General features: G+C 48.7%; 1 protein-coding gene and 1 pseudogene across 1 annotated transcript; both read left to right on the forward strand.

Annotated features, from left to right (window-relative positions):
- Window positions 1-2,632: 2,632 nt before the first annotated feature.
- LOC130883593 (WW domain-binding protein 11-like) lies at window positions 2,633-4,814 on the forward strand (annotated as a pseudogene).
- An 870-nt stretch (window positions 4,815-5,684) lies between these two features.
- Window positions 5,685-9,536, forward strand: Rpl11 (ribosomal protein L11). Its single transcript, XM_057784749.1, has 6 exons — window positions 5,685-5,730; window positions 6,446-6,596; window positions 7,360-7,466; window positions 7,775-7,906; window positions 8,957-9,067; window positions 9,304-9,536. The coding sequence occupies exons 1-6, from the start codon at window positions 5,725-5,727 to the stop codon at window positions 9,331-9,333; spliced, it is 537 nt and encodes a 178-aa protein (XP_057640732.1). The 5' UTR covers window positions 5,685-5,724; the 3' UTR covers window positions 9,334-9,536.
- The last annotated feature ends 17,336 nt before the right edge of the window (window positions 9,537-26,872 follow it).

The following is a 26,872-nucleotide window of genomic DNA, read 5'->3' on the forward strand; positions in this document are numbered from 1 at the left end:
TACAAGAGCTAGTTCCAGGACAGGCTCCAAAGCTACAGAGAAACCCTGTCTCAAAAAACCAATATATATATATATATATATATATATATACTTTTATGCTGGTTGTAATTCTGATTTTTATACTTGATATCTGTTCTTATTGTATATAGTTTTGTATTGGTTTTGGAACTCTGCTATTTAGACAAAAGGGGGAGATGATAGGGAACCTCCTTCAGCCAATGGCCTTTGAGAGACTGGACCAGATTGGACGTGGCCTGGGGGTACCAAAAAGCTGGCAGGTCCATCCTCACTATCTCTCCCTGCTAGCTACACCTGGATGTTGGATTCCATTCCTGTTCCTCATTGTGAACTGTGAGTTTCCCTTTAATAAAGAACACCTTATTATACCCTATTTGGAGCTGGTGTGGGATTATTTGATTCACGTTTCCCCCCATCTGACGCGTTCCCCATCACAGACCCTCTAAAGAACACCCTAAGACTCCAGGCAGGGGCTGCAACCCTTCCTCTGGGAAGGAGACAAGGAACTCTAGCTCATCTCCCACCGACCCTTCGCCGTGTCCCGTCGCTTCTTCCTTCCTGCTCTCCCCCTTCGCTGATTTCTTAGAGGGCGAGACAGATAAAGAACTTAAATGGCTCACCTGCTTTCTGTCCTTTTTCTGCTTTCTTCAACCTTTCCAGGCTTTAGAGTCCCCTGCTCCGCTCCACAGAACTCTCGTCCTGATTGACAAGTAAGGTGTTTGCTCTGCTCAGGAGCTGCCAGTAAGATCCAGTTAAGATCACTGAGCCAGGCTTGTGGTCCGGTCTACTGACCCTTCTTTAGGATCTCCCCACTTGCCCTCTCAGGGAGGTTGTGGGCGCCATCCACACCTCAGCGCAACATTCAGATTCTAAGAGGTTTGAAAGGAAAAGAGGGATGTGGGGTGAGTTGTGGAGAAACGGCAGGAGTGGAGATGATACCAATACAGGGCTCATGTAGGAAATTCTTCAACAATTAATAATTAATTACATTGAGCTACATATGTATAAGTTGCATGTTGCCATGTCAGGTGTGTGACGGTTACAAGACAACTTGTGAGGCTGGTTCTCTCCTTCCACCTTTACATAGGTTCGGGGATTGAACTCAGGTCACCGAGCTTGCCTGGCGAGAACTTTACCTGCCTTGCCAGTCCCACTCCAAGTCTTGAAGAAGCGCCCCCTACCCCTTGCTGTGCCATTCACGGGGTCTAACTGACAGCCCTGTTCTGATCTGGCCATCTGCACTCGATGGCAGAGGCTCAGAGGCAAGCCTTTCCTCTTGGCTCTCGGCCATCCCCGCAGCTTCCCAGAAGAGCCCTCTTCACTGTCTGTGTAGTACACGGAAAGGCTGGGGGCTTCTGTTAGAAAGCGGGATTGGGGCAGCAGAAGGGAGGTGCCTGGCTCTTTTTCAAACCATAGGTGTCCTTCTTTGCCTGTGCATTCCTGTTAGAGGAGCTGACTCACTCAAGGCCAGCTCCTGCCTGGCGCGTGGATCCTGGTGGTCCTTATCTTTCCGTTTAGCTGCTGAGAAGTTCATGTGACCCTGGGGTGTGGTCCCACGGTCTGCAACTGATGCTCTTGTCTCAGACGCATCTACAAGCCACCTCCCCCTCCCCCTCCTTCTCTCCATGTCCTCTCTTTTGTAGCCATCATGTCTACTACTTCTTTTGGAGGGTGGGAGTGGCTTGGAGATAGTAGGTTACCATGAAAGTAATGACTTACACAATTCACGAAATTTTCACCTTTGACACAGAGGAACCTATATTTTATACAAGGGGGAAACTGAGGCTGAAAACATTTAATTAGCAACTAACTGGTTGAAACAAACCCACACACACCTGCCTGTGTTCACAGCTCAGGACTCTATTTTAAAATTTTACTTATTATTGATTAGTTTGTGTATATGAGTGCTTTTCCTGCGCCTCTCTCCTTGCACATGTGTGTACCTAATGTCCTCAGAAGGAAGAACAGGGCATCAGGTCCACTGGAGCTGGAGGTACAGATAGCTGTGAACCTCCACATGGTTGCTGGGAATCAAATCCAGGTCCTCTATATGAAGAACAAGTAATCTGAGCCACCCAGGATTCTGTTTGTTTGTTCGTTTGTTTGTTTTTGAGATGGGGTTTCTCCGTAGCTTTGGAGCCTGTCCTAGAACTAGCTCTTGTAGAACTGGCCTCAAACTCACAGAGATCTGCCTGCCTCTGCCTCCCAAGTTCTGGACTCTTTTTTAGTTTTGTTTTGTTGTTTTATTTTTGAGACAGGTTTTCTCTGTATAGCCCTGGCTGTATTGGATCTTGCTCTGTAGCCAAGGCTGGCCTCAAGCTCACAGAGATCCGCCTGTCTCTGCCTCCCAAGTACTGGGATTAAAGGCGTGTGTCATCACCACCAGCCAGCTCAGGGCTCTTAAACCATTAATTACTGTGATTTGTATAATGTCGATGTTAACATTGTTACATTATAAATTGACTTTAGGAGAAGCAGAGGTGAAGGCCCCATACAAGAAAGTACGCTGGGACCGCCTGCTACCCGGCCTCGCTGATCCGGGAGCCCCATAGTCAGGGGGTGTGTTTGTTGTTGTTGTTGTTGTTTTTGTTTTTAAATCATATCAATTATCAACATGGGGCGAAGATCAACATCCTCCACCAAGAGTGGGAAGCCCCATAGACCAAGCTCGAAGGGAAACCCAGAAAAGAGAATTGAAAAAGAACAAAAACCAAGCATGATGGTCAGAGCTGAAGTTTTGGAGACGAAAGATCCTGAACAGGTCTGGACATGGAGAAACTGGATGGAATGAAGTTTATTTATTTATTTATTTATTTATTTATTTATTTATTTATTTTTATGGTTTATTTAATGTGCATTGGTGTGAAGGTGTCAGATCCCCTGTAACTGGATCTTCAGACAGTTGGGAGCTGCCATGTGGATGCTGGGAATTGAACCCAGGTCCTTTGGAAGAGCAGTCAGTGCTCTTAACCACGGAGTCATCTCTCCAGCCCCTTGGAATGGAGTTTAACCCAAGGCAACAGCCACAGTTAAATGAGAAAGTACTGAAAGACAAGCGTTAAAAGCTGCGGGAAACCTTTGAATGAATTCTACGACTTATTTATATAAAAGAAAATCCAGATATTTACAAAGAATTGGGAAAGCTAGAAGTAGAATATGCACAGAAGAGGCTCGACTGAGCCGCTGTTTTGATGCTGTTAAGAGAGCATCCCTTTGGCAGACTTGCTGCATGCTCCTTTCAACATCTTGATCAGCACATTCCACTTCCTGGTGCCCAGCCACCCTCTATCCTTAAGAAAACCTTGGCATATGGGCCTCCATCTCGGACAGTTTGTATCCTTCCGCTTCTCAAACATGGTGTCCCCATGTTTGCCCTCTGGCAGAAAAGCACCTGGCCCACCTCCTCCTCAAGTTCTGCAGATGTATGGCCGTAAAGTGGGTTTTGCTCTAGATCTTCGCCCTCGCAGATGCGATGAAGACGTGTTGTATAGTCCAGAACTTGCTCAGTGAGGTCATGACGATGACGCGACCCGTACCAGAGAAGACAATGGCGATCCTGAGGACATGGATCAGGATAAGCAAGACGACAGTACTGATGATACCACAGATCTGAGGCCGAGAGTGAGGGGGATGCGTTTGGGCACCGTGATGACAGCGAGCGAGACCACTCCGAGGAGCAGAAGTCAGGTCTGAGTGTTTCGGTGTGCCTGGAAAATCAGGGAAGACCATGAAGGAACTGGCTCCTCTTCAAGTCATGATGCGATGCTTCAGATAGCAAGTCAGGAAACCCCCGAGGAAGGACCAGAAGTGGAGGAGTTTTTTGAGGATGATGACGACTCTGAGAAATCTGAGGCGGTAAAGCAACCGCAGAAGCCTCATGAAAAGGATTCCCACTGGGATGGCACTTCTGCTGCCCCTTCACAACAGGCTCCTCCCCAGATACAAGCCCCTCCCATGCCAGGACCACTGCCTCTTGGACAAAGGCCTGCCCCACCTTTACGGCCTCTTGAGCCACCTCCAAGGGCTCCTCCATTCCCTAGACCACCTGGAATATCTGGAATCCAAAGGCCTTTACCACGACTTTTAGCTCCAGGGCCACCACCAGACCGACCTCCTGGCCCTCCTCCAGGTTCATCTCCAGGTCTTCCCCCTGCTCCCCTCCTCGAGGACCTCCACCAAGGCTACCTTCTCCTGCACCTCCAGGCATCCCTCCTCCTCCTCGTCCCGGCATGATGCGCCCACCCTGGGTGCTTCCTCTCGAACCTTTCCCCCACTCCCGGGCTTTTCCCGCCAGCTCCCTTGCCCAACCTGGGGGTGTTGAGTGCCCCACCCAGCCTCATTCAGCGACCCGACTGAAGGCGGACGATGTAGTCACCATCGAGAAGAAAGCCACAGCGACCATCAGTGCCAAGCCCCAGATCACCAATCCCAGGGCAGAGGTCAACGGTTTTGTGCCCACTGCACCGAGAGTGCACCGGGAGGATAAGGGGGCTACTGCTGTCCCCCAAAGGAGGTCAGAGGGTGACTCCGCTGTGCCTGTTGTCAAAGCAGCCCTCAGATCTGGTCTTTCTGTTCCTGTCCCAGTCCAAACTAAAGACGATGTTTTTGAAGCGTTCTTGAAGGAGATGAAGGGCTGCTGTGACCGCTTCTCGTGCCGGGACAGGCTGCTGCCGAGAGCACTGGTCTGTGGAACAAGAGGCAGTGTCCACCGTCGGGGTTTCCAACTTCAGTCCGGGGCCTCCTGTCGCTTGCCTTGCTGGGGTTCCCTCCCTGCACAGGGCGTTTCTCTACAATAGACCGGGACGGGAAGCTCTGCTACTGAAACACGTTCCCTAGGACGTCACCATTTCAGCCCCTTTCTTCCCCTCTCCATTTTGGGAATTACATCAGAGAGGTCTTAGTTATCTGTAGACTCCGGGATTCTCCGCTATGGGCACTGGAGTAGAGATTTCTGGGGGGAAAGGTTTATTTCATCTTGACTTTTGTGTTTGAGTTATTTAATATTTTCCTGTAAATATTGTGTAATATTTTACTTGTAGTGAAATGGATCACAATGTCGTTTTCTATTTCCCAGCAGAATATGTGGGAAGGAAATGTACAGTTCTCGGATTAAAGTCGTTTCCCACGACCTAACCTCTGAGTGTTTCATGGAGAAATAAAATGTTCCATACAAATAAAAGAATAAATTGGCTATAATCTGTCAATTTATTTATTTTTTAAATTTTGCTTATTTTACTTATATGGGTGTTTTGCCGGCCTGCATGTGCTCCGCTTGCATGACTGGGACCGGTAGATGCCAGAAAGGGGTCTCTTCTGGAACTGGAGGTACAGCTCTGTGCATGCTGGGAACCAAACCAAGGTCCTCTGCAAGAAGGACCTTCTCGCTAGCCCAGTGCACAGCTGGTTTAATGAACCTTGGGCGGTGTCATCACTCAAGAACAGTCCTGAGACTGTTCACGGAGTCACGGACTCTAGGTAGGATGAGTAAGTCTACCTGGTTTTCAAAAGCGTTAGACAATCCAAGACCTGGTCCCGCTCCGGAGATGACTGCAGTTCCCAGGACTGTCCACTAGGAGGCGCGGCGCCGTGACAGCCGTGCCGCTCTTCCTCACTCCCATCTCGTTTGCTAGCCCAGCTAAAAAGCCCGCCTCCTAACCCATAAGGCCACGGGGCCGGAAGTCCTGCTCTCTCTTCCTGTTCTCCATCATGTCGGTGAGTATGCGAGAGCTTGCTTTGCCTCCCTTTCATCCACCTCCATCCGAGGCCGGCGGGGCCCACGAGGGCGCTCTTGCCGGTGCGCGGAGGGGGTCGGAGCCCGCGGTGCTGCTGGCACTGAGGCCGGCAGGGCTGTGCGGGCCGCGGGTGCGGGGCTCGCCCGTCGCGTCGCCTCCCGGTCTAGGAAGGGATCCAGGTCCGCGGCCCCGCGGGCCCCGAGGGTCAGGAGTCAGCAGTGAGTGCGAGCGGAGCCTGCCGAGCTCCGTGTCGGTTCTCAGTCCCGGGCCCTGGAAGCCGTTTGGTGCTGGGGAGCTTCTGCGGGTTCCTGTACCCCGGGCCGGGGACAGCTTCGGAAGGGGGAGGGGAAGTCGCCTAGGCGCGTGCGTCCCGTCGGGTTTTTAGGGTTGCATTGTATTCGTCTCTTGTCTGGTTGGCCTTTGATAAGCCGTAGTCTCCGTCACCCCACATGCGGGCCCCCGTAAGGTTCAGGCTTGCTCTGTGTATCTGTGCAGCCCGCGCGGAGGAAGAGACACACTTCCGAATTGACCCCCTTTCCTGCTTCCTAAGCAGATCGGCTGGGACTTTTCTGAGGGCCTTCGTAAGACTTGGGACGATGGGAATAAATAAGATGCGCTCGTGGCGAGTACCCAGGCCTCTCGGCTCGGACGGCCGTGAGGATGCTGACGGCCGTGTCACTTTTCTCTCTTCGCAGCAAGATCAAGGTGAAAAGGAGAACCCCATGCGGGAACTTCGCATCCGCAAGCTCTGCCTCAATATCTGTGTTGGGGAGAGCGGGGACAGACTGACCCGGGCAGCCAAGGTGTTGGAGCAGCTCACAGGCCAGACACCTGTCTTTTCCAAAGGTGAGTGGTGGCAGGCTGGCCGGGGAGGGCTAACCGGAACACCAGCTAGAGTAGGGGTGTGGTACTCTGCCGGCTGGCGGGCACCTGGCCGTGCTGCTCACCTCTGGCTGTAATAGGCTCTCTGCGTCAGCTGTGAGTCCCTGTTTTGTGGCATGAGAGGAGCCGGTTCTGTTGTATGCAGGACTTGGGTGAACCGTCATGAGGGCTTAGGTACTGCTTCTTACGTAGTGCAGACAGTGAGCTTGGGCAAGCTGACCTCGGATCGTCTGTACAGTGGTGACAGGGTGCAGGAAGCTGTTAGAAAACACAGCTTTTATCACGGTGTGTTCGTGGGACTGTGACCCGGTTGTCACTTCTGTGCTCTGTCCTGGGGATTGAACCCAGGTTCCTGCACATTGGTGCCATGTTTTCTGAGCAGCTGGGAGTGGCAGCCTACACCAGTAATCCCATAACCCAGGCTGAAGCAGGAGGATTGCTGCCAGGTAAAGGCTAGGCTGAACTGCATTCGAAATTCTCAGTGAGCATAATAGTTCTCTCTAGCTAGCTCTGGAGACTTTAGTGGTATTTCAGGTTCTTAGTCCTGAAGTGTGCCTGAGTAGATTAGAGCTGAAAGGTCTGTTCCCTGAGTTAGAGACGAAGTTAACTAACACATTAGAGCACTGCTTAGAATGTGAGTAGATGCTCCGGTCATGGAGCTATGTTTGCGGTAGCAGCGCGTGCCGTGGGGGTGTGACATTACCTGACTCTTTGCCTCTGCCTGCAGCTAGGTACACCGTGAGGTCCTTCGGCATCAGGAGAAATGAAAAGATTGCTGTTCATTGTACTGTCCGTGGAGCCAAGGCAGAAGAGATTCTGGAGAAAGGCCTGAAGGTGAGGCTGGTCTGTGTGTAGGCGACTGTAAAGATGGGCTCACGTGCAGCAGTGCTGAGCTGCACTTTGGTTGGTGTTTCAAAGATGCCCATGTGTTCTTTGCTTGGGTTTTTTTCTGCCCTTTGGAATTTGGGATCATTTGATGGGATCTGTAGGTGGGAGGTGGGTTTTGTTGAGGGATGGCCTGGACTCCTGGCGAGGTTGCATGGACTTGGTTTGACTCTGGCCCTTCTGGGTGTTCGTTGGAGCGTGTATTGGCGTGGCTCTTGAGCGTGGTAAATAGCATGATTGCTGCATTTTCTCCTCAGGTGCGGGAGTATGAGTTGCGGAAAAATAACTTCTCAGATACTGGGAACTTCGGCTTTGGGATTCAAGAACACATTGACCTGGGCATCAAATATGACCCAAGCATTGGGATCTACGGCCTGGACTTCTATGTGGTATGGCTCCTTACCCTTTCCCCAGCTGCCTGGCGGGGAGCTGCTGCTTCTCTCTGTTGGTCATGGTACTCTCTTGCTGTGCCTTGTGTCTTGTCTGCGCGTGTGTCCCTCTTGGGAGGAAGGGCTTTTTTTGTGGCAAGTGTAGAAGTTCAGCACCACACAACACAGCCTGGTCCCTGCGATTATGAAGCTTTCTGGGCTGGGACTGTGCTGCGCCTGGCTTGGAGTTGGCTGGAGGACTAGGGCGGCCCTGTCTCCTCCAGTCTTCCCCTAAGGCTTAAGAATTCCATGCAGAAGGCATAGAAATAGGTGTGGGCTCAGGTGGGGGTTTTCATGTGGCGATGGCTTTGCTGCCAGAGTTTTTCTTTCATAAGAGTAAAGAGGCAGAAGTGAAAGTGAGAAACCCTGGCACCTAAAACTCAGACACCTAGACATCCGTGAAGGTGAGAACTCAAGAGGTTAGAGCAGCAGAGCTTTGGGGAGTGTTCTGAGCAAAGGGGGTAAATATGTTTTTCTGTGCTTTGTAGAACTTAAATGCTTCCTCATTGTACATGTTACGGGTTTTGTTTTAAGGCAAAGTTCTTGGTTTGTAGCCCAGGCAGGTCTTGAGCTCCATCTTAATCGCCTGTGTGTTAAAGATTCTGGGATCTACTGGCACACAGCTGGGTTTATTGTCCTGACCCACACCAACACACCAAAATTTATTTTCATGTGTATGGATGTTTCTACCTGTATACATGTGGGTGCCTGTGGAGGGCAGGGCAATCAGAGCCTCCCAGAGATGGGAGTTTACAAGGTAGGGAAGCAGTTGTGGATCCTTGACACGCTTGGCAGCGGGTGGGAAGGAGAAAGGTGTGAAGGTTACAGCCTGCCGAGCATGTGTGTCTAGTGTAATGTTGTCCAGAAGCTAAGGGCGGTTCTGCCAACTCAGGGGTGTCCAAGTCCAGTAAGTGTTTAGACACCTTGAAGATGGGTCTCTAGTATGTGTGTCTTGTCCATCTTCAGTTGACCCTAAACTGGCTAGGTGACTGTTGGTTGTTCCTGGCACAGGTGCTCGGCAGGCCAGGTTTCAGCATCGCAGACAAGAAGCGCAGGACAGGCTGCATTGGGGCCAAACACAGAATCAGCAAAGAGGAAGCCATGCGCTGGTTCCAGCAGAAGGTAAAGCTGATTTATCTCTGGTGGTGGTGACTGTTACTGGGATTGAAGGCTGTGAAATACAGTGCTGTTTGGTGGGTAGCTTGTTTTAAAGATAGAATATTGGGCGGTTTGTTAAATGATCCCCAGGGTTGGTGGTTGAAAGGAAGGCCCAGGTCTGAGAATAGGTAGCCGGAATCAGAATTTTCAAGCATTAGTCTGTGCTGCTGTTCTGAAAAATACAATCTCTTCTTTTTCAGTATGATGGGATCATCCTTCCTGGCAAATAAATTTTATCCAAAAGGCCAATAAAATTTTTCTCAGAAATGCATGTTACTATTGTGTTTGTGAAAGGAGTCTGACCACATTCAAATCCTGGGATCTCAAGCGCTGCCTCGAGGAGAATTTCTGTTGGCATCCTGGACTCCAGTGTTTCCCTGCGGCTCACAGCCGACCATTGTGCTTGCGTGTCCTGTGGGTGGGCTGTGACCCGGGTTAAATGGGTTTTGAGAGGTATGTGGGGGGGGGTAGGGTTTGAATTTAGGTGTAATTAAAGGTGGGTGCAGCGCCTCATGTCCCAGTGAGCGTCCCTCGTTGGTGACTTAAAGCTTCTGGTGTGGTGCTGAAAACTAAATTTTGACATTGCCGTTTAGAATTAAGTTGCTATTAAAATGAGAAGGTTGGGCATCTGTCTGGAGGAAAGTCTCGTGGGCAAATTGTCTGATTTGATTTCCTAGTCCTCCCTTTATTAGCATTGTTTCCTCCTCCACAGAAGCAGCAATCCTTAGGACACTGCTAGGCACGTAAGTACAGAAAAAAAAGAATTTGTGTTGTGTGTGGAACTTGAAAAGTTGGCTGGCATTTGGTGTAAAGACATCTGTAACCCCTGGGCAGTGGTGGCGCACACCTCTAATCCCAGCACTCAGGAGGCAGAGGCAGGCGGATCTCTGAGTTCAAGGCCAGACAACTCTACAAGAGCTAGTTCCAGGGCAGGCTCCAAAACCTCAGTGAAACCCTGTCTCGAAAAACAAAAACATCTGTGACCAACGGGGTAAGGTTTTGTTTTATTCTTCCCCCCCCAGATCATTGAAATACTGATCAGAGGCTGTTGGTGGACAGGGACAGTGGGTGGAGGGCTTGCGTGAGGGCCCAATTCAATACCCATAATATTCACATCAAAAGCCAAGTGGACTTCAACTCAGTGATCCTCCACCATACCCTATTCTTTTTTTTTTTTTTTTTTTAGTTTTTCGAGACAAGGTTTCTCTGTAGCTTTGGAGCCTGTCCTGGCACTAGCTCTTGTAGACCAGGCTGGCCTCGAACTCACAGAGATCCGCCTGCCTCTGCCTCCCGAGTGCTGGGATTAAAGGCGTGCGCCACCACCGCCCGGCCCCACCATACCCTATTCTTAACCCCACCTCCCCCAAAGGGTTTCTCTGTGTAGCCTTGGAACTTGCCATATTGACCAAGCTGCCTCCTGAGTGATGGGATTAAAGATGTGTGCCAATTGCTGGGCGGTGGTGGCGCACGCCTTTAATCCCAGTACTCGGGAGGCAGAGGTAGGCGTATTTCTGAGTTCGAGACCAGCCTGGTCTACAAGAGCTAGTTCCAGAACAAGCTCCAAAACCAGAGAAACCCTGTCTGGAAAAACCAAAAAAAAAAAGATGTGTGCCAACCATGCCTAGCTTTAAATTTCTTTTAATTTTTTTTTTAAGGTGCATGGGTGTTTTGTTTACATGTAGGTCTGTACCACGTGTATGCTTGGTGCCAGTAGAGGGCAGAATAAGGCATGTGGTATCTGAGACCAACACAGAATTGCACTTAATGTTGTGAGCTGCCAGCATAGATGCTGGGAGTCGAACCCCAGTTCTCTGCAAAAATAGCAATGCTCTTTTTAACTCAATCCTCTTGTTGGCTCACTGAGAGACGGGAGATGGTTCTGTGGGTGAGCAAGTGTGATTGATGGCTTCTGAGCCTATAGAAAGCTTGTGTTCTGAGACAGTGTTATGTTCTCCTGGCTGTGGTCTCCTGTTAACCAGAGTGGCTTGGAACTTGCAGTGTGACTGAGTAGGACCTCCACCTCCTCAGTGCTGGGATTTAAGTGCACCACACCCAGTTTTCAGTGCTAGAACTTTGTGTATGCCAGACAAGCACTCTGCCGGCTGAGCCGCATCTGCAGCTTCACTGCTACCCTTGGAAACCACTAGCTTGGGATGAGCTGTCATAGGAGCCTGTGTTGTAGAGGTGACACACTGTAACTTTTAAAAATATTCTAGAAGCAAGGAAGTTAAGGCCTGCCACCTTTTGCTCAGTGTCTTTCTTTCCCTTGATGTTTGTATTGAAGGGAGGATTGGTATACAGAAATGACGGGTTTGTTTCTGGTTTTAGAGGGTGTCACTCTAGCCCTTGGCTGGCTGGATCTCACTATAGATTAGATGGACAGTTGAAGTTGGGTCTGACTTTGACTCCCTAGTGCAGCACCATCTTGTATGACAAGTGACAGTTTTTACTGTGCTGTTTCTACGAGTCTGTTAGTCTTTGCCCATGCTCTTTGATGTTCAGGTTTGTGTGTGCTGCAGTTTTAGATCTGTATTCAATGTATTAACTTGGTTTTAACAATGTGGGTGTGCTGCCCTGTGTTGGGTCCTGACATGTTGTATATGGTTGAGGTGGGTTTATATTTGTCTTTGTTTTTCAGGGAGTTGACTATGTAGCCCCGACTAGCCTCAAACTACCTTTGAGTGCTGGAATTAAAGGTGTGTGCCACCATACCTGGCTACATTTTTATTTTTTAGTTATATTTCTGCAGAAAACAGGTATTAGCCCCTCCTGGAGCTGATTTATAGGAGCTGGGATTTGATCCCAGATCTTTGGCAGAAAAGAAGTGTTCCTAACTACTGTGCTATCTCCAGCCTTGCGTTGGCTTTACTGAAATTAGAGCTTGGATTCTGGCTCTTCAGTAGCAATGCCGTATTGAGGTCGTGGAGCCATAGAGATAGTCCCCTAACCAGTGTGCAGCAACCATGGCTGGGCAGCGAGTGGGTAGACAGGATCGCCTGGGAGTTGACAACTCGGTTTCCCTTTAGACCTGCAAAGTGGTTTGTCTGTGTATGGACTGCTCACATCCTGATGCCAGGAGGAGGTGGGGAGGTTGGGGCTTCACACACTTGGCTCATAAACTTGGTTTCTTGGCTTTCTTGTGTGGTTATTTTCTCCCACACTTAATTACAAAAACTTGATAGTTGAGCCCTGTCCATCTTTGGGTTAAGACAGTGAGCATCTGTCCCTGCAGCAGGCCCGGACATGCGGGGCTCCTTTGCTGAGAGTTATAATCCTGCAGGGTCTTGAGCATGCTGAATTTCCAAAATTTTTTATGTCAGACTCACTGCCGTGAAGGGTAATCCCATGTATCCTATAGATTGCAGAGAGTTGGGGGAATCAGGTGGTATGTAATGGGTTTACTAGCAATACTGAAAAATGGAGTCCTTATAGCAAGGAGAAAAGTGGGATAGTTGAGGCTAGGATGCAGTCACAGGAAGTACAGTCAACCTGCCTTTGTGCCCTGGCTGCTTCAGAAGCAGGGAAACTAGAGAGTCTGTTTATGCAATTGGTGTTTATCTAGGAGGAAGACCAAAGGGCAAGAGTTGTCTATAGAGGATCGACAGGCAGGGGTAGGGGAAGAACACGCCCATACCACATCTGGCAGTCGGGGAAACTCGGGTCTACTCAACCTTTAAGAGGGTTCCAAGGGCGGAATTCAAGTCAGGCTTGCTGTACAAGCACCATTGCCGACCCTGTCCAGATTATCTCTGAGAAGGTTGATAAATGTCTATGTGGAAATACTGGCTTACACTGCTAAAAATGGTTCTTTGTACCTAGATCGATTTTAGAATAGAATACAGTACTAAGGGACAATACAGTCTCCTACCCCAGAGGCGATACTAAAAATACAGCTGCTGTCCTAGGCTTTTTCTGCTTCTTTGAGACAAATAATGCTGTGTAGACCAGATGGTGTCGCTCCCCCTGAGCTTTGGGGTTACACACAGCTGCGACTCTCTGGCATTTTTGATGACACAGTATTTTGGGTTTGTTTTTAAGCATAGTTGAGAGAATGAGGAGCCGTGTGCTTTTCCCTTGGACTGTCTGTGGAGTATTGCCTCCGCCCACTTTGGGGAGAAATGCCAGCAGGCCTGGTCTGTTTCTGCAGATCTCAGCCATTAGGTGTGTGGTGCAGTGGGAAGAAAACAAGCAGGGGAGTTTTTGTCTCTGACTCTGCTAGGGAGGGCTGCAGAGGAGCCTCTCTGACCTCGATAGATGGTTTGACTTTTTTCTGTAACGATGGGCTCATCCTGACTTACTGCAGCCTAGTGCTGAGGTGCTCCAGGTAACCAGTGGGTGCCAAAGGAGCCTGAGTCCTAAAGAGTTAAGGGCTCCAAAATCACCCACAAACAGTTTTAGGCTGCCAGCCACTGGAGACCTTGTGGTGCCTGGGGGTACAGAGCTACTCAGAGAGCACTTGTTATGGAAACCATAGAGTGGTTGTCAGAGGGGAATCCAGCCCAAAGTGCCTAAAGTACCAGCAGGACTGAACTTGGCTCTTGAAGATATAAGTGTAAAAGATACATTTGTATCAGTCTTTATAACTGTTGTGCTTGGTAAAATCAGTAGAAGCCTGAAAGAAGCTGGGAAGCTACAGGCATTCAGCAGCTTAACCATGGAGGAAGTCACATCTCCCTGTTTTCCTGAATATTGCTTTGCTAGCATAACTAAACGTTTGAAAACCATGGTAACCACCATCAAAAGTGCTGCGTTTTAGCTGGGCGGTGGTGGCACACGCCTTTGATCCCAGCACTTGGGAGACAGAGACAGGCAGATCTCTGTGAGTTGAGGCCAGCCTGGTCTACAGAAAGACTTCCAGGACAGGCTTCAAAGCTACACAGAGAAACCCTGTCTCCACAAAACAAAACAAAAAAGGTGCTTGCATATTTTAGACAGTTTCTCTATACACTATATGGTGCGGGCTGGCTTGGAACTCGAAATGATTCTGCATCATCAGATGTTACAGCTGTGAGCCACCCCTTCCTAGAAATACAGTGGTGGGTTTTTTGTTTGTTTGTTTGTTTGTTTGTTTTTAAGCATTTATTATGTACACAGTGTTCAGCCTCCATGTATGCCTGCAGGCCAGAAGAGGGCACCAGATCTCATTAAAGATGGTTGTGAACTACCATGTGGTTGCTGGGAATTGATTGAACTCAGGACCTCTGGAAGAGTAGTTAGTGCTCTTAATCTCTGAGCTATCTCTCCAGCCCTGGTGTTTTTTTTTTTTGTTTTTTTTTTGTTTTTGTTTTTTTTTTGGTTTTTCGAGACAGGGTTTCTCTGTGGTTTTGGAGCCTGTCCTGGAACTAGCTCTTGTAGACCAGGCTGGTCTCGAACTCACAGAGATCCACCTGCCTCTGCCTCCCAAGTGCTGGGATTAAAGGCGTGCGCCACCACCGCCCGGCACTGGTGTTTGTTTTTTGCAGGGGCTTTTTTCTTATCTTAACTGTGCTCAAATGCTACATGAAATGTCCTGCAAGCATAGACTTATAGTTTAAGCATCTGCAGCTCCTGGCATGTGAGTGAAAACCAAGCATGGCCTTTACAGGTACCATAGACTTGTTTCCTGTAGGGAGCTCACTAGCTGTGACCTGCTCTGCTTCCAGTGTTGCTGCATGGTGTTTGATAACTTCAGGGTGAACATACAGGAATTTGTGTGTGGATGTGAGGTAAAGTGCCCAGAATGGTCTGATTGTTCTTCCAGGGCAAGCACACTCTGATAATGATTGGGATTTTTTTTTTTTTCTGGTTGTCTGAGACAGAGTTTCTTTGTATGGCCTTAGTTGTCCTGAAACTAGCTGTGAAGACCACGCTGGTCTCAAACTCACTGAGATCTACTTTGGTCCCCACCACCTTGCCCTTGCCCCAAATAATCGCACAGAAGCTTAACATCAATTGTAAATTTATTTATTTATTTATTTATTTATTTGGTTTTTCGAGACAGGGTTTCTCTGTAGCTTTGGAGCCTGTCCTGGAACTCCCTTTGTAGATCAGGCTGGCCTCCCACTCACAGAGATCCGCCTGCCTCTGCCTCCCAAGTGCTGGGATTAAAGGCATGTACCACCACCTCCCGGCCAATTGTAAAATGTTTGACCTGTAGCTCGGACTTATTACTAGCTAGCTCTTACAATTTAACCCATGTTACTACATGGCTTTACCTGTCCTCTGGTATCTTCCTCTTGACTCCACCCTTCTCCCTGTATTTTCTGTTTGGCTTTTCCACCTAGGCTTATTCTGCCAAGCCAAATCAGCTTTATTATCAACCAATGAGAACAATCCATATTCACAGTGTACAGAAGAATTATCCCACAGCATTGAAGTTACATGTGTGAGTGATTATGTGAATGAGTGCAGATGCCCTTGGAGGCAGCAGATCCCACCTGAGGTGGAGTTGCAGGAGGTTGTGAGGCTGCCCATTGTGGGTGCTAAGGAACTGACTTAAGATCATCTGTAAAAGCAGCGTGTGCTCTACCCTCAACCACTGATTGATTGCTAGTCCCGGTATTTTTTTTTTTTTAATATTGACCCTTTTAGCCTCTTCAAATCTCCAGAGAGGGTAAAGACCCAGAGATTAAGGCAGCCTTATGTCTATAGAAACAACTACCTGACTCATCTCTGAAGGATTCTTTCTCTCTCTGCATAAGACTGGAGTTTGATCCCCAGCACACATATCGGGATGTTCGCAATCGCCTGTCACTGTAGCTCCTGGAGATGCAATGCTACCTCTGTCTTCCTCAGACACCCATATGAAGACGCACATGCTAACATGCATGCATGCACACACACATAAAGTAAACCTTGCCATGCATGGTCGTGCATGCCTTTAATCTCAGCACCCCAGAGACAGAGGCAGGAAGATCTCCATAGTTCCAGACTAGCCAGAGGTAAACAGTGAGACTCTGAAAATGAATAAATAAGAATAGCCAGATGGTGGTGCTGTATGCCTTTAATCCCAGTGCTTGGGAGGCAGAGGCAGGCGGGTGGATGTCTGTGAGTTCGAGGCCAGCCTGGTCTACAAGAGCTAGCTCTAGCCAGGCGGTGGTGGCGCATGCCTTTAATCCCAGCACTTGGGAGGTAGAGGCAGGCGGATCTCTGAGTTCAAGGCCAGCCTGGTCTACAGAGCTAGTTCCAGGACAGGCTCCAAAAGCTACGGAGAAACCCTGTCTCGAAAAACCAAAAAAAAAAAAAAAAAAAAAAAGGTCTAGGAGACTCCAAAGCTATAGAGACCCAGTCTCAGTGGGGAAACCCCCACACCCCACACCCCTGAAACACACTTCCTTCATCAAGGTCACACCTCCTCCTCCTTGTAATCTTTTCAAACAGCTGCAATCCCTGGTGGCCAAGCATTCAAATGAGCCCAAGAGGGACATTCTTCTCCAGACCACCACAGGACCAAGTGAGCAGGTGAGGGCCTTCCTCCTGAAGAGCGAGGGAGGTCACTCATGGCCCAAGAATTACAATAACCCTGAGCCTAGATTATGCAGCAAGTCTCCAACTCCAGTGTCCCTGTCATCCCGTCTCTCTGGGCCTGTCCTCAAAGAACGGTCCATACATCCTAGGTGGACTAGAGGCAGCATTTGTGGGAAAGAGACTTTGTAGGCAGTGTGTTAGGTTTCCATAGTTTTCTGTTGCTGCCTCTGCCTCCTAAATGCTGGGATTAAAGGTGTATGCCACCACTGCCTGGCAAATAAATGTATTTTTTTTAAATATTTATTTATTTATTTTTATTATGTATACAATATTCTTTCTATGTGTATGCCTGAAGGCCAGAAGAGGGCACCAGACCTCATTACAGATGGTTGTGAGCCACCATGTGGTTGCTGGGAATTGAACTCAGGACCTTTGGAAGAGCAGGCAATGCTCTTAACCGCTGAGCCATCTCAGCGGTTTTTTAAAGTACTAGAAACCTATGGCCGCCGGGCGGTGGTGGCGCACGCCTTTAATCCCAGCACTCGGGAGGCAGAGGCAGGTGGATCTCTGTGAGTTCGAGACCAGCCTGGTCTACAAGAGCTAGTTCCAGGACAGGCTCCAAAACCACAGAGAAGCCGGGCAGTGGTGGCGCACGCCTTTAATCCCAGCACTTGGGAGGCAAAGGCAGGTGAATCTCTGTGAGTTCGAGACCAGCCTGGTCTACAAGAACTAGTTCCAGGACAGGCTCCAAAGCTACAGAGAAACCCTGTCTCGAAAAACAAAAAAAATAAATAAATAAAATAAAAAATAAAAATAGAAACCTATGGCCTTTTGTCCTGGGAGTCCGAAGTCCAAAATGGGTGTTATTGACCTTTGATTCAAGTATCAGCCTCAATATGCTTTGTTTGAGACAGGTTCTCTCTACATAGCCCTGACTGTCCTGGAACTCACAATGTAGACCAGACTGGCCTGGAACTCACAGAGATCCACCTGCCTTTGCCTCCTGAGTGCTGGGATTAAAGGCCTTTGTCACCATGCCCGACTGTAAGTATCAACATCCTCTTCAGCTGAGCCTCACTTCCCTCTTTCACTTGGAAGGCTCTCTGTGGTGTGGCATCATGCCCACCTCGTAACCAAGAGTACCTCTTCATGACCAGGTCGGATGATTAGCAAACTTGCTGTGTAAGGTGGCACATTTCTAGGTCTCAGGGTCAGAGTCTGTGACTTGGGAAACCATCACTGACACCGAAGGCTGAAGAGAAAGCATGAGTCAGGGACCAGCTCTTCTGGAAACCCAGTCCCCAAAACTCCAAGAACTGCTGGGGGTCTGAGGATTCTGATTCATGCCTGGATCCCAGGTCATCACGAAGGTGAATTTCTCAAGAGAAAATGGCAATCTAGCCGCTTTGGCTTCCGGAATCCCCCTCTGTGCCTTGCTGTTGGTGTGTATTTCTCAACCCCTAATAAAAGCATTTCTTGTTTGTTTTTGTTTTTTCAAAAGAGGGTTTCTCTGTAGCTTTGGGCCTGTCCTGTCTCTGTCTCCCCAGTGCTGGGATTAAAGGCGTGCGCCACCACTGCCTGGCTAAAAGCATATCTTAAAAAAGAAAGAATAGGCCGGGCAGTGGTGGCACATGCCTTTAATCCCAGCACTTGGGAGGCAGAGGCAGGCGGATCTCTGTGAGTTCGAGACCAGCCTGGTCTACAAGAGCTAGTTCCAGGACAGGCTCCAAAACCACAGGGAAACCCTGCCTCGAAAAACCAAAAAAAAAAAAAAAGAAAGAATAGAGTCAGACTGAGGCAGTCATGAGTTTGAGGGCAGGTCATACGAGCCAAAAAGAATAGCGCCGGGAGGGTCTTTGCAGGCTTCACGATGAAGGCCTGACAGGCCTGGAACTTACTGTGTAGCCCAGGCTGGCCTCAGATTCCTGATCTTACTGCCTCAGCATCCTTGAGGTGCCAGGATTACAGAGGTGCACTAGCATCCCCTGCTTTTATCAGCTTGTTAGCTTCATTTATAACTCGTAAATATTTCGATACATGGCAGGTGGTCCTGTATCTGCGCTCCAGCCTTTGACCCTGCAAATGTTAATGGTAGCCCTAACCCAAAGCCACATTCCAGTCAGTGTTCCCATCAGGACACACCCCTGCCCTTTCTGCTATGTTCACAGGACAGACTTGCTCTCCCAGGAAGGAGGCAACCGGCTGCTTTCACTTACTCCATTTTGGTACTATGGATCTCTGCCTGCCTCCTTGCTTGTTACAAAGCTACCTGGCTTACTGGGGGAAGGAGCATTGGATCTGTAGTACAAGCGATCAAACCCAGGGCCCTCCTGCATGCTAGCCAGGTACTCTACCACTGTCCGTCTGCATGGACAATCCTATTCTTGAGGAGCTGGCCCCTCAGCCTTTGGAAGCTAAGGTTTCCTCACACTCCTCGGTTCCCTGCACATCTGCCTCTACACAGACCCCTCCTGGACCTATTCAGGTGTGCTCATCTGTGGATTCCCCAAACACTTATTTAGTGTCTCTGCCATGGCTACCAAGAAGGCTTAGTCATAGTCCCTGCACTCAGGGAGCCTGCAGGAGGCTAGAATTGAGTAAAGGTTTTTCAAAGCAAGTGATGCACAAACTGAGTGTGAAGAGGCCCGGAGGTCGAGCCTGGGACATGGGGTTCACAGAATGACCCTGTCGCTACAGCGGGACAAGTTTGGAGAAGTTCAGGTCTGTCGCAGTGACTGGACTAGAGCAGGAGGTAAAAAGAGAGGCCTAAAGCACTGAGTGTGACCCCATTTGTGGGAGACACAGACATCAGCTTACCTCAGACAGGGAACCGACAAGAGAAGTAAGGGTGCTGTCAAGTCCAAACTGGTGGACCAGTGAGGTGGGATTTGCTGTTGTTTATTTGATTTTGATTTTTTTGAGATAGGGTCTCACCAGGTAGCCCTGGATGGCCTTGGACTCACAGAGCTCTGTTGGCCTGCCTCTGCCTCCCAAGTGCTGAAATTAAAGGCGTGTACCACCACACCTGGGTACCAGTGAATTTTATTGAGGTTACTTATAGGAGCGGAAATGACCCAGACAGTTGCATCACCAAAGCCACCCTAGCATGGATCACTGCTCTAGAAATTTGGGGCTCACTGTAGAACTTGCAGTTGCCTCCTTTAGGTGGTTAGGCTTTCTGAGAGTATATCCTAGCCATCCTATTGCCTATACAAACTTGGGGAACAATAGCGCTAGAGAATCTGGTCAATTCTCGGGACTTCCTGAAGCTATTGAGTTGTTTACTTCCTAAATCTGGGGTCGGGGTCAGGGGAGGATTTCTCTGTGTACTTGTTTCCTGGCTGGCATGGAAGTTGCTCTGTAGAGCAGGCTGGTCTCGAACTCAAGATCTGCCTGCTTCTGCCTCCTAGGTGCTGGGATTAAAGGCCTGTGCACGGTTCTACATCTTCCCTCTAAGATGGAGTGTTTGTTCTCTTCCATAAAGGTGGAGAAAATAACACGGTGAAGTGAGGCCTAAATGGTATTTGTCATGGCAGCCTCGGACGAGCGGGGATCTGGTACCCAGCAAGGGCTTAGTGTCTGCTGAAGTAAAAGCTGAGTGATGTGGAATTGCCGAAAATGGCTCCAAAAGCCTTCACTGTAGCCTGGGGACAGTGGTGTCTGCCTGGCTTGTACATTGGGATCACTTAGGGAGCTTTAAAAATTAACAGCCTTGGGGCTACTGGCTCAGTTGATAATGCACTTGTCCATGACGACCTGAGTCCCTGTCCCCGGCATCCATGGACAAAAGCAGAAGCCAGGCTGACAGCGTGGCCCAGCAGGTAAAGGTGGTGGCTTGTGAGCCCTGCACTCATTTGGAGAAAAGACAGAAGCAGCTCCTGCAACATGTCCTCTGACTCCACAGGCATGTGTGGTACACACCTGCACCCTCCGCCCAGATAAATACATAAATATAATTTTTAAAATATTTATTTATTATGTATACAATATTCTGTCTGTGTGTATTCCTACAGGCCAGAAGAGGGCACCAGACCTCATTACAGATGGTTGTGAGTCACCATGTGGTTGCTGGGAATTGAACTCAGGACTTTAAGGAAGAGCAGGCAATGCTCTTAACCTCTGAACCATTTCTCCAGCCCATATAATTTTTTTTTTTTATTTTTTATTTTTTTGGTTTTTCGAGACAGGGTTTCTCTGTGGTTTTGGAACCTGTCCTGGAACTAGCTCTTGTAGACCAGGCTGGTCTCGAACTCACAGAGATCCGCCTGCCTCTGCCTCCCGAGTGCTGGGATTAAAGGCGTGCGCCACCACTGCCCGGCCATATAATTTTTTTTTTAAAGACAAGGTTTCTCTGTGTAGCTGCCCTGGAACTCACTCTGTAGACCAGGCTGCCTGCCTCTGCCCCCTGAGTGCTGGGATTAAAGTTGTGTGTGCATCACCATGCCTGGCTCATAAATATAATTTGGAAAATATTTTTTAAAAAAGTATCTCTTATATGTGGGGGTATTTTGCCTACATGTATATCCATGACCCATGTGTATGCCCTGTGCCTATGACAGCAAGAAGAGAAAGTTGAATCCCCTGGAGTTGGAGTTACAGATGTGTTAGGTCCCCCAAAAGCCCCAGGATAAATGGCTACCTGAGGTCTAAACCGATGCTGGCCACCAGGCCCTCCCAGCATGCAAACACCTGTTGTTTCTCTGATCTCCTCACCCTCTGCCCTAAACCTCTCCACCTCCTGAACTTCACCATCCTTCCTCCAACTTCTCTTTCCTGTATAACCCAGCCGTTTCGGCCACGTGCTTCCTTGGCTTCTTGGTTCCTCCCCTTCTCCTGATCGCCTCTCTGGTCCCTCTCTTCTCTTCCTCTGTCACACTCTCTGCCAGCCCCTCTCCTGGCCCTGTCTATCCTGCTGGCCGTGTTCAGTTCGGACTCTTCCCGGGGTCTCTGGATGCTCTCTCCCTCATATCTACAAAAAAAAAACAAAACAAAACAAAACAAAACAAAAAAAAAACACCTCAACTATACCTAGGAGTAGTGACATCCACATTTTTATTCAGGATGATTGTGAGCCATCATGTGGGCGCTGGGAATAGAACCCAGGTCCTCTGAGAGAGCAACTAAGCCTTATGACCTGAGTTTGATTTCCAGGACGCACATGGTATAAGGAGAGACCTGAATGCCACAAGATGTCCTGTGACTCCCATGAGTCCTGTGGCATGAATGTACACACACACACACACACACACACACACACACACACACACGTACAAAAGAAGAAAGAAGAGGAGGAGGAGAAGCTGTTGTTACAAATTGTGGCCGGGTGGTGGTGGCAGAGACAGGCGGATCTCTGTGAGTTTGAGTCCAGCCTGGTCTACAGAGTGTTTCCCAGGACAGCCAAGGGTACACAGAGAAACCCTGTCACAAAAGAAAGAAAGAAAGAAAGGAAGGAAGGAAGGAAGGAAGGAAGGAAGGAAGGAAGGAAGGAAGGAAGGAAGGAAGGAAAGAAGTCACAAATTGTGTCTATAACCCTAGCATTTAATCTGAAGACAGGATTCCTGGGGCTTGCTGGCCTGCCATTTGTGCTACATCCGGGAGTTCTAAGTTTAGTGGAGAGTTACTGAAGATACTGAATATCCACCTCTAGCCTCTACATGCATGGGTGCACTCCCTACCCAAATACCACACACACATTTTTAAAAGTTAAAAGTCTTGCTGGGCAAACTGTCTCAAAAAAAAAAAAAAAAATCTTAGAAGTCTTCCTTGTGAACCTCGAGGCTGAGGAGCAGGTGTTAGGAGCAGTGTCAGGTCTCCCGAGGTGACTCTGGCCCTGGGCTGAGAACAGGGGCTCCAGGCCCCAGGGGCCCCTAGTGGCTTTGCTCTCATTTGCATATGAGAATCACTCTGAATTGACAGTTCTGCTGGAGAGGAGGGGGTAGGGGCAGAGGAGGCCTTAAGGGCAAATGGGCACATCAAGTAGAAAGAATGAGAACCCAAAGAAAGGATGGGAGAGCAGGGGGCTCCCAGGGGGGCTTAGAAAAGCACAGTCAACAGGATTGGGTGACTGCAGGTGTGTTGGGGGTAGGGACCAGCACAGCCCCTGACTTCTGACTTGAGCAGCCTGGTGCCTGGGTCTCTACTGACCTTCTACTGGCCCAGGATTTCACTAAGCTTCTTGCCTCAGGTGCTGAGTAATTTCGTTACTTTCATTTCTTCTTTATGACCTTCCCAACCATTCTATTCACTTTGTCAGGCAGGAGCCATGCTAACAGGAGTACACACACACACACACACACACACCATATATACTGATGCATGCCACCTTGCTGTCTCTAAGACAGAGCACTCTGAATTCAGAACATTAAACACTACCTCTCTGTCTTTCCTTCAGATGGAATCTCACTATGTTACTCAGGCTGGGCTCAAACAATCCTCCTACCTCAGCCTCTCTTGTGGCCAGACTACAGATGTGGTTTGCCATGCCCAGCTGTGGACCTGTTTTAAAATAAGTGGATAGGGAGTGGGGGTAGAGGCGGCAGCACCAGTTTAAACACATATGGAGGAGGCTGGCAGGGTGTGACCACTATGAGGCCCACTGCCAGTACCACCGCTGAGTGGTTCCTAGACATAGGTGACCTTGTGGTGGCCTTTTCATGGTGGCAACCACAATGGAAAAACTAAACTGCCTACACAAGTAACAGAGTGACTTGAGTGAGTGATAGGAAGTGTCCTCATAAAGACCGTGCTGGGGTGAAGCATATTGGGAGAGTCTTGTGTGTCTCTGACCTTGACCCCAGAGTTCCACTTAGAATTAGCCTACAGTTAGTCACCAGTGTCTAAAGTTAGTGGATAAAGATATTTCTATTTATTAAAGATGTATTTATTATTGTTTTAGGTTACATATAGGTGTGTGAACAGGTGCATGAGAATGCAGAGGCTTGAGATATCTGAGCCCCTGGAGCTTAGCTACAGGAGGCTGTGAGCTGCCTGATGTGGGTGCTGGGAACAAAACGTGGGTCCTCTAGGAAAGCAGGGTGTACTCTGAATCCCTAAGCTGTCTCTCCATTTCTCGTTTTGTTTAGTCATGTGCTTTGTTAGTTTGTCAAAAAATAAGACAAAACAAAACAAAAACCTGAGATAACTTACATGTTCGTAGGAGATGTTGAAAGGTTTGGTCCTCTTTATGGAGTGGATTGAATGCTAGTGTGGAGAGTGTTTGGTGGCACCTTCTAAAGGGGTGCCAGGTGTGGGGGCGCACACCTTTAATTTCAGCATTCGGGAAGAAAGAGGCAGGCGGATCTCTGTGAGTTCGAGGCCAGCCTGGTCTACAAGAGCGCGTTCCAGGACGTGCTCCAAAGCTACAGAGAAACCCTCTCGAAAAACAAACAAACAAACAAACAACAACAACAACAACAGAAGAACTAGGTAGTGGGAGGGTCTAGAGAGATGCTTCAGATGGCTCAGTGGTTAAGAACACTGACTTCTCTTCCAGAGGACCCGGGTTCAATTCCCAGCACCCACATGACAGCTCACAACTGTCAGTAACTCCAGGATCTGATCTGAATACCCTCACACACACACACACACACACACACATATATATATATACAGGCAAAACACCAATGTACATTAAAAAAAAAAAAGCTAGCTGTGGTACAAGCCTGTAATTTCAGCCCTGGGATGGTGGAGGGAGTGGATCTCTGGAGTTCACTGGCACCCAGGATAGTGTAACTGGTTCCAGTGAGAGAACTTGTCTCAAAAAACAAGTCGGACAGTTTCCAAAGAACAACACTGAAAATTAACCTCTAGCCTCCAAATACATGTGCACACACGCCAACGTAAACACAAGAGTGCAAACATGCACATACGGAGGGGCGGGGAGAGAGTGAGAGCACACGAATGTAGAAGTCTTCAATCCACTATATATTGCTTGGGCACATTCTACTCAGCACTTGAGGAGCCAAATAACTAATTTGATGCAAGCCCATGAGACACACCTGCTGGGCCCACTTTACCAGTGAAGAAGCATAGCCTCAGAAGGTGAATGATAGCTCAGCTCACACCAGAGCTGGGGTTTGAACCCAGGAGTCTCACTGCAGAGCCTGAATCCCAGATACAAACCCACCAGCCCATGTAGCTGCTGCAGTGTGTCCCCACCTCCCCTTCCTGCTCCTATCATGAAGAGTTCACTGCCTTTCTTTCTTGGCTAAACGACTTCCAGTGTTTGCTTCCAATGCTAAAACAAGATGGCTGTGCTGTCCCTTCTCTCTCTCTCTTTTTCTGTAGGGTTAGGTAATAGGGTGCTAGACTGGCCCCACTGTGAAGTTGCTAATGCAAGTCCCTGGATTTATCCCCAAGGGTGCAGAAAGGACACATTTCCATGTTTCCAGGACTAGAAGTTTGTGTGTCCAGAGAGGGGGAGCAGGTGATCCCACTGGTGTGGCAAGACTCAGAAGGAACAGTTACAGCCCAGCTCCAGCCTGGCCAGACAAGACTGGTTTTTCAAGGGAAGTTGTAAAGGCTCCTGGTTTAAAACTCCGGCACCTTTAATCCCAGGACTTGGGAAGCAGAGGCAGGCAGATCTCTGTGAGTTCAAGGCCAACCTGGTCTACAAAACATGTTCCAGGACAGCTATGACTGTTACACAGAGAAACCCTGTCTCAACTCCCCACTCCTTCCCCCCAAAACTCTGGCAATAAATGGTTTAATTATTGTACACACCGAGAGCAAACAAAGCCAGCGAGTCGTACTGAGCCCACAAGCTACTCTCTCAGCTCCAGCCTTTCTGTGCTCCATGGAGCAAAATATTTACCAAGTGTCTGCTCTGCCTGGAGTTGTTCATGGGTCTGTGACAGGAAGCTTTCTGGTCTAGCAGTCCTGTCAGTATGGAATCAAATCTGCTGAGTTAGCCTGGTGTTTCCCAGTGCTTTTCACTCATGTCTCCCCAACAACACAGAGAGAATGAGCATCTTTTCGTGGATCTATAGAATTTTCTGTTGGTCTGGAGAGATGGCTCAATACTTGAGAGCACATGCTGTTCTTGCAGAGGAAGAACACCCATGTAAGGTGGTTCAAAACCACTTATAACTCCAGCTCCAGCAGGTCAGGCAACCCTCAAACACAACAGCATGCACACACAAAACATGACTTAAAACATTTTAGCTGGGCGGTAGTGGCGCATGCTTTAATCCCGGCACTCTGGAGGCAGAGGCAGGCAGATCTTTCTGAGTTCAAGGCCAGCCTGGTCTGCAAGAGCTAGTTCCAGGACAGCCACGGCTGTTATGCAGAGAAACCCTGTCTCGAAAAACGAAAACAAACAAACAAAAAATTAAAAAGCCTTTCTTTTTTTTTTTAAAAAAAAAAAAAAAAGTCTATTGGCTGCCCGGGAACTTACTCTGTAGACCAGGCTGACCTTGAACTAATGGAGGTCTCCCTGCCTCTGCCTCTGCCTCTTGGGTACTAGGGCTAAAGGCGTGTGCCACCACTGCTGGTTTGTGACCTTTTTCTTTATCACATACCAAGCTCTTGCAGAATTTTCAATTGGTAGTAGGCCTGGAATGTGCACCAGTGGTACAGGAGCTTCCCTAGCTTCTGAGACATGCTGGGTTCAAACCCTAAAAAACAAAACAAAACAAAAACCAGACAAGCAAACAAAACCTTTGCATCCCGGAGCATAACGTTTTTTTATTCTTCAAGGCTTGGCAAAAGTATTAGTGATGGGCTAAAGAGATGGCTCAGTGGTTAAGAGCATTGCCTGCTCTTCCAAAGGTTCTGAGTTGAATTCCCAGCAACCACATGGTGGCTCACAACCATCTGTAATGAGGTCTGGTGCCCTCTTCTGGCCTGCAGGCATACACACAGACAGAATATTGTATACATAATAAATAAATAAATAAATAAATAAATAAATAAATGTATTTTTAAAAAAAGTATTAGTGATTTGATATCAGCACATTTTCCTCAGCTACAGCTCCAGCACTCTGATGAGAAAACACCGTGAGGCTTTTTTCTCTGGCCTGGCCCTTTAGAAGCAGGAAGCCAGCTGCCTGCAGGGCTTCCCTCATGGTGCTCTGTCCTCTTTTCCGGCCTCTTCCTTCTTTCTGTTTCTTTCAGACGCTGGGTCAAAGCCTAGGCTTGTTTCCCCTACCACCTCTGGTTTCTCTAAAGCTTCCCTCCCCTTCTACCATGCTGCTCCACGGCAAGATCGCCCTGCTGACTTTCTTAGACCCTAATTCAAAAAGCCCAGCTTTCCTCTGTGCTCCCTTCTCCCTCCTCCGGAGGCTCGCGGCTTGCCTACCCTGTTGTGTTCCTCCCAGACTCTAG

Source organism: Chionomys nivalis, chromosome 11, assembly GCF_950005125.1.
Source record: "Chionomys nivalis chromosome 11, mChiNiv1.1, whole genome shotgun sequence".
NCBI lineage: Eukaryota > Metazoa > Chordata > Mammalia > Rodentia > Cricetidae > Chionomys > Chionomys nivalis.

Bases quoted from the DNA above. Each gene is read 5' to 3' on its own strand.
- Rpl11 (XM_057784749.1), top strand. The intron at 6,597-7,359 runs GTGAGTGGTGGC...CTCTGCCTGCAG, and splicing joins GACACCTGTCTTTTCCAAAG to CTAGGTACACCGTGAGGTCC. The intron at 7,467-7,774 runs GTGAGGCTGGTC...TTTTCTCCTCAG, and splicing joins TTCTGGAGAAAGGCCTGAAG to GTGCGGGAGTATGAGTTGCG.